This window comes from Hippichthys cyanospilos, chromosome 20 (assembly GCF_059441005.1).
Source record: "Hippichthys cyanospilos isolate Australia breed blue-spotted pipefish chromosome 20, RoL_Hcya_1.0, whole genome shotgun sequence".
NCBI lineage: Eukaryota > Metazoa > Chordata > Actinopteri > Syngnathiformes > Syngnathidae > Hippichthys > Hippichthys cyanospilos.
Genome location: NC_142388.1, coordinates 5222388 through 5236221, shown reverse-complemented (window position 1 = coordinate 5236221; position 13834 = coordinate 5222388). Strand labels below are relative to the sequence as shown.

The 13834-nt window shown below is 38.9% G+C and overlaps 1 protein-coding gene across 1 annotated transcript; it reads right to left on the bottom strand.

Annotated features, from left to right (window-relative positions):
- Window positions 1-516: 516 nt before the first annotated feature.
- snx3 (sorting nexin 3) lies at window positions 517-13652 on the bottom strand. The gene is made up of 4 exons (XM_088403554.1): window positions 13449-13652; window positions 3852-3947; window positions 3519-3643; window positions 517-1379 (listed from the first exon to the last, which is right to left on the bottom strand). Exons 1-4 carry the CDS (start codon window positions 13608-13610, stop codon window positions 1274-1276), a joined length of 489 nt encoding a protein of 162 aa, XP_088259680.1. The 5' UTR covers window positions 13611-13652; the 3' UTR covers window positions 517-1273.
- Window positions 13653-13834: the final 182 nt, after the last annotated feature.

The following is a 13834-nucleotide window of genomic DNA, read 5'->3' as shown; positions in this document are numbered from 1 at the left end:
TAATGGTTTAGCCAATAACAAAAATTGGCTAAAATATTGCCTGTGTGTTCCACAATAAAAGCAGACATTTATGTCTGTATTATTAATCTTGAGAATAATTAAGTGATGCTAAATCAGTTATATGAAAACTCGATTCGGATACCCGTCGATTTGAAGATCAATTCTTTGTTGATTAATCATTGCAACTTTGTTCATAAAACATAGAATTCCATGTTTCTGGTATGAAACTGACTTAACCTCATATTAAAAGCTGTCTGTGTAACACTGTCCTCGACTAAAAATAAAATGATTCCTGTAATTATTTTTGTTTTTAAATGTCAAGGCAGTCCAATATAATTTTCACCCCTTAGCCTTTTTAATACCCACATATTTAAAACACACATTATACATACAGACACAATTATATATATATATATATATATATATATATATATATATATATATATTTCACACACACACACAAACACACACACACACACACACACACACACAAATATTATATAAACGCAGATGCAGTTGATATTTCACCTATTTTATTGGAAAATCTTCAAAATAAACAAAAAAAACAACAAAAAAAAATGGCACAGCAGTATATAAATCTCAAAATGCGTATATAGCCAGTAGAAATACTGCAGTTCCCTCTGTGTAAATTGACTTCCTAGAAAAGCGATGGCGCTGACGGGGCAAGTGCTGGTTGCTGGACACGGACACACACACACACACACACACACACAGACCCACACACACAAACACACATGCTTCCTTTTTTGGTTGGGGGAGGTTAAACACATTTTTTTTTTTTTTTTAATTTCAAGGCCCACTAATGTGCAACATGCCAATAAGGACTATACAATAGAGTCGGCTGTGGGTCTTACATGGAAAGCCTCAAAGTTACGACGTAAATGAATATATTCAAGACGTAGCTAACGATAAATACATTTATACACCCATGTTAGTGGCATTTCCAGACGTCAAGTGATCACGTGATGCTGCGGACATTCTCTGCTTTTAAAAGGGGAAAATAAAAGTGGAAGAGGTCACAAAAGAACACTGAGGGATATGATATATGTTTTTCTTTGAAATGTTTAAATCAAACATATCTTTGATTTTTCTCTGTCTGAAAAGAACCTGAAACAGTGAAAAGGGAGAACTTTGGGTTGGGTGGTCCGAGCTCTACCGAGCGGGCGGGCCAAGTCCGATGAGGGCGGGCGGGCGGGCGGGCGGGCGGGCAGGCTGCACCATCTTCTCTCTTACTTTTTTTTTTTTTTCCCTCTTAAGCTTGTCTGACTTTGGACGGGGTGTAGTGCTTGTCCACAGATTCATCCTGTAGAAACATGTGCAGGCATTTTTCGTTCTGGGCCAGAGGATGTCCGGCCACTCTGTAAACATAACACATGACCGCGAAAGATCAGGAGGCGCTCACAAAGCACACGCGCACAAAGGTAGAAAAGGAGATGTAAGTTTCAGACTTAAAGTGAGTCACATTTAACCAGAACATACCTTAATTTACAACCGTAGCGTTGTCATACAGAAAACGATGTGAGAATAACTCCGTTCATGTTGTCCTGTTTCTTAGCAGGAATATAAACAAGCAAGTCTGTTTCTGGAAAAACATCCACCACTTGTGTGTTTGGAAAATTGGGTTTGTGCGTCAGCGAAGGTGAGATGGACCGTACCGGAAGGAATTCTATAACCAGTCAATGAGTAAACGCAACGATCGTTAAATTTGACTTGGGGAAAATCAATTTGTCATAATGCCTTTTCCATTAAAATTTGAAAGGAACATGTTCTTTCTTAAAGCCACTCTGACATGAGGCTTGACTCAGCCTCACTGTGGATGACGCACATGGGCTTATACAACAAAATACACCGTGCACCTGAGCCGGGTGGGGTTCAAAAGTAGTTTGTGGCAAAAAGTGGGGGCCGAAGTATGATTAGTCTTGCTCCTTGCTAGTTTTGACGTCCAATCAACAGTACATTCCAAAAGATCTAATCTTCACAATGATCTCAATCACTTAATAAAGCAGCCAGCTGCGACAGCGTCTCCGAATGACATGATTAATATTGATTGATATGATATTGCCTGGCATGCGTGCAACATCATAATCACCCACATATTGCCATCATTAAAAAAAAAAAAGTTTGGAAAAATTCTTGGCGCGCTTGGCATTCAAAACTGAAGCGTTGATACTTTTGCGCATGAAATTAAAATAACGATCACATCCGCAATAAAAGTCAATCCTTACAGCGGTATTGCAACTTTTGTTTGTCAGCTGAGGGGAAAAAAAAATGTGTTGATCCCGTGCAAACTCACACTGTAATTTGAGCTTCAATTATCATAAATGGAAGAAAACAAGTGCTATGTTAGGTAATTAGAAACGCCAATTAAAAAAACAGACTGCATGTGTGAGTAAAGAAGAGCGAAAATGTTGAATCAACTTGCCGCCAATGTTCATGAGCTTTTAAAAACAAATGCTGCCAAGAAGGCAGAAAATTCAAATGATTACAAGAATAAAGTACTGCACTGATAAAAACTTTAGCCGACATTTACTCAGAAGCTTCAAAGCTGTTTGCTTTTCCCCAATCTCAGATAGTGTTCTCTTTCTTGAATCTTTTAAAAACACAAATTACGCTCCTCATCTTACATACCCAAAGAAAAACTGTAACATTTGAACATAAGTGGTGCAACACAGACAGATGGTAATACAATTCAGGCATAATTTCTTCACCTGCTCTAAAAAAAAAAAAAAAACTGCAGAAATAGATTGACGTTTTCATATATTGCAAATATTTAAGATAATTGGAGATACCAATGTTTTGGGTTATGAGTAGGTAAAGACTGATTTGATTTAAAAAAAAAAAAAGTAGCGCTTTTCAATTTAGCTTTGCCTATTTTCAAATGTATTTATTAACATAAAGACATTTCTTCAGTCTATTATGGAAAGGGATAAGTTATAATTGATCGGAGGACTAATCGTTTATTTGAGGTTTACTCTGCCAAACATTAAAATTGCAATTAAAAAAAACAAAAAGTCAAGCCCTATTTTCAAACGTAGTCATTGAGCAAATATATTAAGATTGTACGTACGCCAAGGCACCAATGTCAACGGCAAAACGGGATGCACACACTATTCCCTCCATATTGGGAAAGATATACAGATAATTTTTTCAAGATTTTTTCTATTCATAATTTCCTGTGGAGGAAAAAAAAAAGAACCATCTTTGTCTAAATTACCGTATTTTTCATACTATAAAATCCACAAAACTATAAACCGCAGATTAGAACATCAGAAATTTTACAGAAAGCAGTTATATGAATTTGAAAAACTTTTTTTTTTAATTGCCTGAAAACAGCAACATCGTTTCTTCAACAGACTGAATATTCCTGCTTTTTCATCTTTCCACATTTGCTTTACTGTCGGATTGCAGGATTATAGTCCCAAAAAAAAAAAAAAAAAAATACAGTATTACTCTTGTAAGTGCCAACATCTAAACTGAAGTCTGAGATGAAGGCTTACTTGTTAAGGAACTGCTCCAGACCTTGTCTTCTCTCTTCTATGAAAGAGTCATCAAATATCCCATCATCCCCTCGGAAGGGCAGCTGCCGGATCAGCGCTTTGCCCGGGAGGGGCGGCACAACAACCTGAGAGAGAAAGCCCGGAATAAATTACTAGCAGGATCAAAATGGGACCAAAACAATGACGCGTTTCATTCAATGTATGTTCTGTAAATTGATTTCAAGAGCTGCTTGCATGGAACTGAGGTGATTCTGAAGGCGAGTAACAAACCACAAATTTGTATTCATTGGTGGAGTTGTGAAAGTACAAAACGGGTGCTGGGCCTCCTCTCACCTTGCTCTCCCTCTCCAGCTCCGCCCTGAGCCACTCAAAATCACTATAGCGCCTCCGTACACTCGACTCCTTCAGTTTGAAGATGGGAAGGTTAGTCTGAGGGGGGAAAAAATGCAAGGGGTTAAAAGGAAACACTCCTTTGGGGAGTCCAGAATCCTGATACCTGGTACTACAACTGCATTCAGTCAAACAACACATATCACTATGTGGGGTTTGCACACCTCGATACAAAAATGTTTAAAAAAATAATCATAGAACTGGTTCAAATTGCAATATAAAAATTGTGATTATTAAAATAATAATAAACGGGTGTCCAAACACCCAACAGGAGCAACGCTGGGTTAAGGACAACAATTATATGATCATATTTTGTTTTATTCATGAAAAACAAACAAACAAATGACATGTCATTTTAAGTCAACAGCAAGTGGCAAAATGGCCACCCCCTGACATGGATTTAAAAAAAAGGAAACTTTTTGTTCATCTCATTCATATTTCACAAATGCAATATTAATCAGAGATTCAAGATCAAGATTTGCTTGGAGGAACTCTCGGGTGGAGACTTTTATCAGAGCATTAGGTTAAGAAAAACTTGTTGTGTTCCCGTGAAAGCCTTTGACGGTAAACGGCCAATCAGAGACGAGTATTGCGCCACAAAAAAAGCATGAGCCATTTGACAATCGTCCCATGTGGGTGAACAAAAGTGATTTCATTTTCGTTTCTTGTACGCTTAGGGGAAAAAAAATAAAATATGGACCCCACCCCCCCACCAAAAACAGACTTTCAATCATACTCAAACTGGCCTCCAGGAGACAAAAAAAAAATCCCTTGTTTTGCTCACCAAGGTCTGCCGCTCTCAGACTATTTTGCCATTTTTTTTTTTTTTGCATGTTCGCAAGCGCGGAGGAGATGCTCGCCCATCGACGAGCACTCAAGAGCTGCGTTCTAGTTTGAAAGCGGGGAGATGTTTCGACATTGACAAAGAACACTGGCTCAAACAGCAAATTACAGCACAATGCCAAACCTATTCACTCCTCCTGACAGCACATGGCCATCCCATGACAATGCGCCGACGAGGAGGGCCTGAATGAGGATTTTCAATAGCGGCCCGCGTTCACAGAAGGTCAGAATTTACGGAAAAAAGCGCCACAAAGGCAAAGCAATTGAAGTCGGTGCAGCAGAAGTTCAGATATGAACAGCGGTCTGATCAACAGGGAGATGCCTACAACGGTGTAGGAGGAGAGTTAACTACAAGGCTGAGTAAATGGCTGCACAAAGAAAGAAAAAGAATAGTGTATGCGGGGAGGGGGGGGGGGGGGCTATTTGGTCATAAAAGAGTCGCCGAAAAACTAGACAGCTTGGGAGCTTCATCTGGACTACGCTGGACTAATTGAGGAGGGGGGGCACAAGTGGTCTTTTTGCTCTCATGGTGTCGTCCTTTCAGTCTCGTTCCTTTTTATTTCCTTTATTCTTTAATAGGGCATCTGATTTCCTGCCTTTGGGACGCTTTGTAGTGTTGCAACAGGGAAATCAATAGCATTGGTTTCCTCTGGTCAGTCATCCCAGGCTATGTGATTTGACTCAAATTTGGGAAACTAGAAAGATACGTTGGCCATGCTTCCACAAAAATGCTGTAGTCTGGTATAGTGATGCAGCCTATTGACAACTAATCAGATATCAAATTTATCGCTAACTAATTTTGATAAATGGAAAATGATTTCGGGAACTAATTTCCCAAATACTGTACCAGAATTTCAGCTCCTCAAGAGTAAATATTCAGAAAACATACTGATTATCTTCGCGTTGTGGAAAGAAGAAGAAAAAAAAAGGCATGTACATTTCGCTTTTATTTTGGGAACAACGACAAGCATTGTGTCCCATTACCTGATGTCACAGACCAAATAAGTAATCAAATCATAAAAAGGAAAAATGTTGCATTTTCAACAGTACCAGTTCAAAAATAACATCCTACTAGATAGAATTCTTAATTCAGATTAATTGATATATTAATCCATTTTAAAATTATTAATAAGATCATTTAGAGTCAGAGCAATGCTGACTTTTAAGCCGATGTCAAGTACAAGATTACCAAGTATTATGAAAAATTTGGAATGAATTAAATAAAGTATTTGTTTCCTCACAATATATTTCAATATGCGTCAACTGTATGCATAGTTTGGAAGATTATTTTTGTCCAATGTTTGAAGGGCCATTAACGGAGTCAATTGATCGGCTTGGGCCCTAAAAATAATCTAAATCTAAATAATAGCTCTTATCTGCTGCGTTACCCAGTTCAGAGCATTTTCAAAAGATGAATATCATTTGGACTTCACAGTACAACCTGTTTTCTGACTTTGATCATGACGTTGGCAAGTTGAGCTGTGATTGGTCACTACCTAAGTGACTGTGATGTCACTCTGTTGAGAACTGTCAAAAAAAAAATTCGATTTTTTTTTTAATCACTATTCCACAAAAATAATATAAACATGTATGTCGTGTTTAGACTAGTGGGGACACTTTGATCATATTGGAAAGAAATTTCTTTGACAACAGACCGTGTAAGCATTCGAGTTACAATTTGAACTCATAATTTTCTAGAAGCATGCTTAATTCCCCAGTGAAGAAAAGAAAGTCAACCTGACCCATTGGACAAAAACATGTCTGCATATCAGACTTCTCTTTGCATCTCTCTTCAGGTTCTTCCCAGGTGAAGTTGTCAATGAGCCACCCCCCCCTCTCAATTCCCAGGTCACAGGAGAAGTGGATTAGTTTAGCTTTATTGCCCCACTACTCTGGCATTAACTCCACTCGCCTGTCCCTGCTGCGTAATGTTACCTCACAGCGAGAAGCGCCGCAAAGTTAATCCCCAGCACAACAGATCACAGTTACAGGTAATCTGCCACCGCCGTGACTCTAATCCCATCATGTGCACACTGGAAAACATTTAACTGAGCATAAACCCGTGCACATACACCGACGTATTAAAAAAAAACACGCATGCAGGAGAAGTTGTGTAAATGTTTGGCCGATCGCATATTTAACGACAAAGTGGAGCTTTCGAGCCGGTTTGAACGCGCACGCTTGAAAAGCAGAATCTGAGTGAGGAGGATTGAAAGGATAGAAAGTCACCTGGCCTTGAAATCCTTTTGCCCTCTCAAACCCTGTGATTAAGAGATTGCTCCTGCAGGACAGGGGGAGGAACGCAAAGGACAAAAAGTGAAAAGTGAGAGGTCTTGCTCAGCCAAAAGGAGGCGGTGCGTGAGAGCCCTCAGAGTCAAAGATCAGGTTTCCTCAGCCTCTGTTCAATCGGGAGCCTCAATTTACAGGCCCCTGTGTCGACGTTGACACAGGAGCGGCTTTCGCCTGCTAAGGTGTCAGCGTTTTGATCATTTTCTGTGAGACACAATTTGACACTTACTTGCTCAAATGAGGATGGAATATAAACTTATATTGAGGGCAAATAGATGGAAAAAATACAGATTTAAAAGCTTGGGGAAAAACAACATAGCAATTGCGTTGCTATTGTGGAATTGGGGGGAGCGTTGCATGAACATTTTAAGTGACTTCGCCATGACAATTACAGAAAAAAAATACCTGCTGAGCATTGTTTGGATATATTTTTAGGGGTGCACTGGCCAGGACCATCGCCAAATTCTGAAGTTTTGGGGGAAGGGGGAGATTGGCTGAAACCATAACCGATCTCGTCCCATACACTCATCCTTGGGCTGAACTCTGAAAGCGTCAGTCGCTCTCACCTTTTGCAGTGAGATGACTAATGCTGTAGGATTTTTATTTTTGGAGCACTAATTCACGTGCACTTAAAGCTAGAGAAAGATCATGTTATTTAATTTTTTTCCCAAGTAGTGATACCAATTATTAGTTATCAAGGAGGTATTGTATTGTAAATTTCAAACAAAAATCAGGGCGATCCCAGAGACATCAGAATTTCCTAAAATACAAAAACAAACAAGCCGACAGCTTCATAAAGGTTTCTACAAAAAGAAAAAAAAAATCTAAATAGCATCCAAATATTTATTTCAATGACCTTTGTTTTAATAGTAAACAAAAAACAAAAAGCAAAGTGTTCCCAACGTTAGCAGCATCTCTAGTAAAGTTAACTGTAAATCCAATGATTAGTTACTCTGTCCATATATAAAAGAACAATACCTGTGGACAAACTACTCTAGTTTAAATTGATTTATTACTAGCCATCAGATTTTAGACATTCCCTAAGATGCATTATATGGGATAATTGACAATACCAGGTCTAGAATAAGATTGAAATATTAAAGGTGTAAGAATTTGGTTATGAGAGGGAGGCAGGATTGGCAAAACAGGCTAAATAAACATGTGGGATTGGCCAGATAATTGTGCACCCCTAATTTTTATTGTAAACTTAACATGTTAGTCGATCAAAATTGGGGGTAAAAAAAAAAGTCGAGAAGATGCTTGAGAAGCAACAAAGTTAGTTATACTATTTGAGTCTAATTTGAGGGTGTTGTTTTGCCAGACGGCATTTTGACAGATTGTGATTTTTGGAAACTCGTTACCTGGCTTACAAATATGCACGGCAGAGATTGCCGGTCATAAAAAAAAAAAAAAAAGCCTGACTGAAAACGAGAACACAGTATCAAGCTACCCTCTTGAAAACGGGGCGCCTGGCTTCACTTCCCATTATGAGCGTACCAGGCAATCTATGGTCCATAGGAAGAGAGTGAGGCATAATGTGTGAGACACAATATCTTAGCTTCATTGAAAATGGCAGAAGGCTTTAAAAACAGCCTCAGACAAAGATCACTCATCTCCTGAGAGAAGAGTTCAAGACCACCACGCATTAGCTTTTAGCAGGATAGATCAAGTCAAGTTGGAGTACGCGTATCCTAAAGCTCGCCTCTTCTCACCCCCCACCCCCCCACACACACAACCCCCTTTCACAATAATGGCATTAAAAATGGCAACATAATACCATCTCATTGCATCATACTCCAAAATGGTGAAAGAAGAGGGTGGGAACAAAAGCGTAGAGGTGACGGGTCTTTTGCTCTCCCCTTGCCGCGTACTCTCCCTCGCTCGCCGGCCCCTGCGCTCTGACAGTCTATCTACTCTCTCGCTGGCAAAAAGCTGCTTTGTTACCATAGTATCAACTCCCACTTTTGATACTGTCATCTCAAGTAGGATATGGTAGCCTTGATACAATATGTTCCCCATTTCCATTAAAATAGTTGTCCAAGAGGATGCTGTAGACTTTGGATTACACTTGACTGTGCCTGACAAGCACGCCCACCCCACCCTTCTTTCTCAAATCCGCTCGCCCACATCCCTACTCATTTTTATTAATGGCCAAAGTCCCCCCCCCCACCCAAATTGAAGCCAGCAAGAAAGCGAGGGAGAAGCTAAAGAAGTACAAAAGAGGAGGGGTGGAGGACAAGTATAAGAAGCCTTTTATGTGCTCCTATCTATAAACAAAGATCCCTAAGTTCAGTATTCTGAATACGACCTCCTGAAATCATTCTAATAATGTCATCATCAGATTATTATCCAATATTAAGGCTACACAGGTGTGTACTTGTGAAATTTGACACTTAGGTAGAACAATCAATCAATGGTGCTTTTGAATTATGAAAATTGAGAGTATTTTGACGCATCGAGCTAAAAAGCCTTTCATTATGTCGTACAATTCATGTTTTTTTTTTCTTTAAAGTCTGATTCAAATGCATTTACAATGTGCTCAAAATGTAGGAGGGCAACAACTTATCTGGTATTTTAATTAGAGGAGCAACTCTTGATTATTGTAATCTGTCGACGAATTAGCTCTTTGAAAATTTTTTCATTTTCTTTCATTTATTTAATGTAATGGTTTGGTTATTGGTTTGAGCCGTACTATTTCAGAAATAGACAAAGACATTTATAATCCTTTTGTCAAAAAAAGCAGATGTTTAAAATGTTTCATTTGGATTCAACACAATGATCTTGTTTCATTAAAGACTAACTATATCTGGAAATAACTGTCCGGACTCAAATTCTTAGGATTTGGAAAATTTTGGGGTCTCCAAACAGGCACTCGGTTAACCAAAATATATCACTGTAATTTGATTATCATTTGATTCTCTATAATTATTCAACTTAAATAATTATAGCAAGGATACACTGCAATAGAAAAAAATTGCTAATATATCTTGGTTTTCACAAACTCTCAACCTTTTACAAAAAAAAAAAAAAAAAGTTTGCGCCAACATGTCAATTTTCTACCTTCTGAAGTAAATAAAAAGCTATAACAGGGGGGGTGCACCTAAGTGTAAGGAAGTTTTGTAAAGCCCAAGAAAGGTATGTGAAATTCAATACGCACACTCTTGCCCTAAACAGTTGAAAGTAATGTCTTACATCCCATAGCATAAAAGGATATGGTGATTAAATAAGAGGTGTTTGTTATGGCCTGATTAGACAATTTTGTGAAATATCGCCATAGAGTACATGGCAGTTCTGTGTGTAAAATTAGTATGAATCTGCTTAACCAGTGTCACAACTTCTAACCCTGCGTTGGTAACGTTGAGTTTTAAAACATGGTTGTTCATGTGGAATGGTTTTGGCTAATTCGTTCACTCCATTGGGATAGGCTACACTGAAATAGGTAGGTCTTTCTTTAAAATGAACAACCTCCTTCCAAAAATACTAAAAAGCTTCCTGCAGGTCAATTTCAGACTTTAATTATGTGAAATGCATTTAAAAAAAGACAAGTTTGTTTAAGCTTTAAAAAATATTCACACAAGACAGCACAAAATGAATCCAAACATTTATCTTCCTAAAATAAGCTTTGCGCGGCCTCTTGGCCGTTTGGGAATTCAATTAGAAGTTAAAACAAATGAATTTGAATGAGAACAACAGTCGACTTCAACAAGACCCTCGGCATTACAAGTCCACTCAGGAAAAATTAGATATCCGTAGACTTTGAGTGTCCAGTTAGCTTTTATCTCTGGGAGTGAAAAAAAGTGGATTCATCCCATTGATTTGAATACGAACGTAAAGCCTGCCTGTCAACAAGGGACTATGAAGGCTGAGTCAGAGAGAGCCAGTGCAAATAGTTGGCCTCCGGTAAAAGGGGGGGGGCACTTATAACTCACCACCATCTCTCAACCTTCAGTTGCTGGATCTGAATAAAATAACACTTAATTTGGTACAGACTTTAGCATTTCATAGTATAAATAAGCCCTTGATCTGGCGTTCTACATTCTGCAGTCATCTGTCCATTAACCAGCAGTTATAAGCAGACTGCGTAAGCTCAAAACGAAACAAGCGAGTGACTGGGAAGAGAGTGAAATGGGATAAATGGAAACAGGATCAAGGCCGCTGAAGGGGGGTGGCTTTATACCCTTCCGTGGATTTTGAGGGTGTATGGCCGGGCAGTTATCCCCCCCCCCCCCCCCCCCCCCCAACTCCCCCCCAAAACATGCCTGGCCCTATTTCATTCTTCCCTTCTCAATGAGAGGATTAAGAAGACTCTCTCAGAGCGACCACAAGAGCTCTCTCGATTTTGGGTGGAACGTGGGACAGCAGTGGGAACTCAAGAAAAAAAAAAAAAGTTAAAAAAAAAAAACTGTATACATCTTTGTGTGACGAAAAAGCAATGGAAAACCTTACCAATACTTGACCGTGCTGAAGACTAAGTGCTTCAAAAAGGATGCTAAAGTTGACATCACATTCATTGGGGAACTAAAGATGTACCGCTTCTCTGAGGTCTTATGCAAAGTGGGGTCACACAAGGCTACGGGGTGCATAATAATGTTGATTACACGCATATGCTAAGTATAGCGCACTAATCAAGTACAGTAGCCCTGTGTTCAACTTTGATGCCTGGAGATTGCTTTGCATCCGGTATCTTTTAAGACGAAGTGAGCCAAATAATCTCTCAGGGCTGTTAAGCACTCTAAATCACAAACTAGACTGGTCAAAACGTTTTGGAGATGGGGAAAAAGTCCAGTGACTGACTCTGCATACAAATGACAATTCATACAAAACTTACTTGAATTAAACATTTAAAAGGGTTATTTATTTAGGCCTTTTCAGCAGTAAAAATGTAATATATTGTCTATTTGATAGCCAAATAATTTTTTCATGTGACATTAACACCTTGAAAACCAGATTTTTCATTAGCTTTGTTACTGAAAATTACATCACAAGTGCTTACGTCAGCTGTTTCCTGGGTTTGGTCATGTGGCATTTGTAAAATGAACCATGGTTGGTTACCTAAGCGCTGAGTACATGTCATTTGCAGTTGACAGGAAGTAGCAAAATGTTTTTAAAAAAAGAAAAAAAAAAGAAAAATCTGTCACATGAAAATTACATAGACTATATATTAACTTTTATTCCTGAAAATGGCTAAATGACTTTAGTCTCGCTTTGAATTATGAAAAAAAATGCCTGAGTAAAAGTTATATATCTAAATATATCATGATTGGCAAATTATCAAATCAAACATGCCTTCAGTGAAATGTTTAAAGGAAGATTTTTTTTAAACATTGCTGAAGCATTTCTGAGTTATTGAAATGTAAATATTTCCTGTTAAAAAGGAGAAGTATCATTTATCTACATACACAAAAAGTAACAGAATTACGATAAACAAAACTTTGCTATGACTTTGGGTATGTGTTTTGCAACAGGTGGAAATGCTTGACCCAAACAATGTTTGCTGATGTTTCCCAATGTTGTCTATCACAGTTGCCGTGCAAACGGTTATTATATTTGCAGCATGATGCAGGGCACATGTCTTTTAGTCATTCATCAGCTTGTTTAGCAAAGGATTGTGGGAGCCTCTACTCCCCTGCAATGTCCTCAGCAGGGCGAGGAAGGAAATGCCTTGCAGGGTTGCGAGCCAGAAGATCAGCGTGCATCCTGTCTACTTGAGCTGACTGTGCACCCTACACACAACCCTGACCACGTATTACGCCATAACGCAAAAAAAAAAGAAAAAAAATGGCTGCAAGAGAAGATCCATTCAATCAACACTGCACACAAACCAAAGTCAATACGATTACATTGGGGAGGACATGGGGGATTATCTCAGTGTACAAACAACCATCTGTTGGTCATGAGTTCGATGGTCATTACCGGATCATGGGATGTGTGTAAATTAAAGATGCAAAAAAAAAATGTTGAGCTTTAACTTTAACAGTGAATTGTTTCTTGCAAATTTCGCAATTGGATGTCATATTCATAATGTTCCTGTTCTTGCAAGTGCCCTCTGACTTCACGTTGTACTCACCTGATCGAAACCAATTAGCTGTCACGGCGTAAAAAAAACGGTACATTACAGAGAGTCGCAAAATTTTGCGTCACATTAGCATGAAAGACATCATCAAATGCTAAGTAGCTAAACGTTGGTAGCTTGCTATGACGGATGTTGCTAACATGTCACTAATCTGCTTTCGCTCCAACTGATTTATTCGTTGAACGATTGTCACAAATCCTTGAACAAATCTTCACATTGCAGTTATTCACACCTTTTCGTTTCAATGTCACTCGCCAATAAACTGTATTTGTGGGCTAACGTTAGGTAATTAGCCCAAAGGCTAACGGTGCTAGCAACTCGGGATGAAAGCTCACCTTCAGTCTGACTTCGTACGTCGTGTGTCTGCCTCTTCCCACGCCGATGGTCTCGGGGTTGCTAACGTCAATCTCCAGGAAGTTACTCGGTGGTCCATATGCGTCGTTTAGGGTCTGAGGCTTAGACAAGAGCCTTCTTGTATCGGCTATGGTGTCAGCCATTTCTAACCCTGTGCTTTATCGAAGCTAGCTGTACCGTCAAGGGAAACCGAAAACTAATATGTACGTTCCGGTAAGGACCTTCACAATAAATTAAATGTTCAGCGCACGTGTGTGCGGAAAATAAGTGTCTGAAAAATGTGAAAGTGATTTCATGAATGACTTAAATACGCCTGTTTTATCTCAGGGCTTAACATTCTCAAAAGTCAATTTTGAAAAGTTACTAT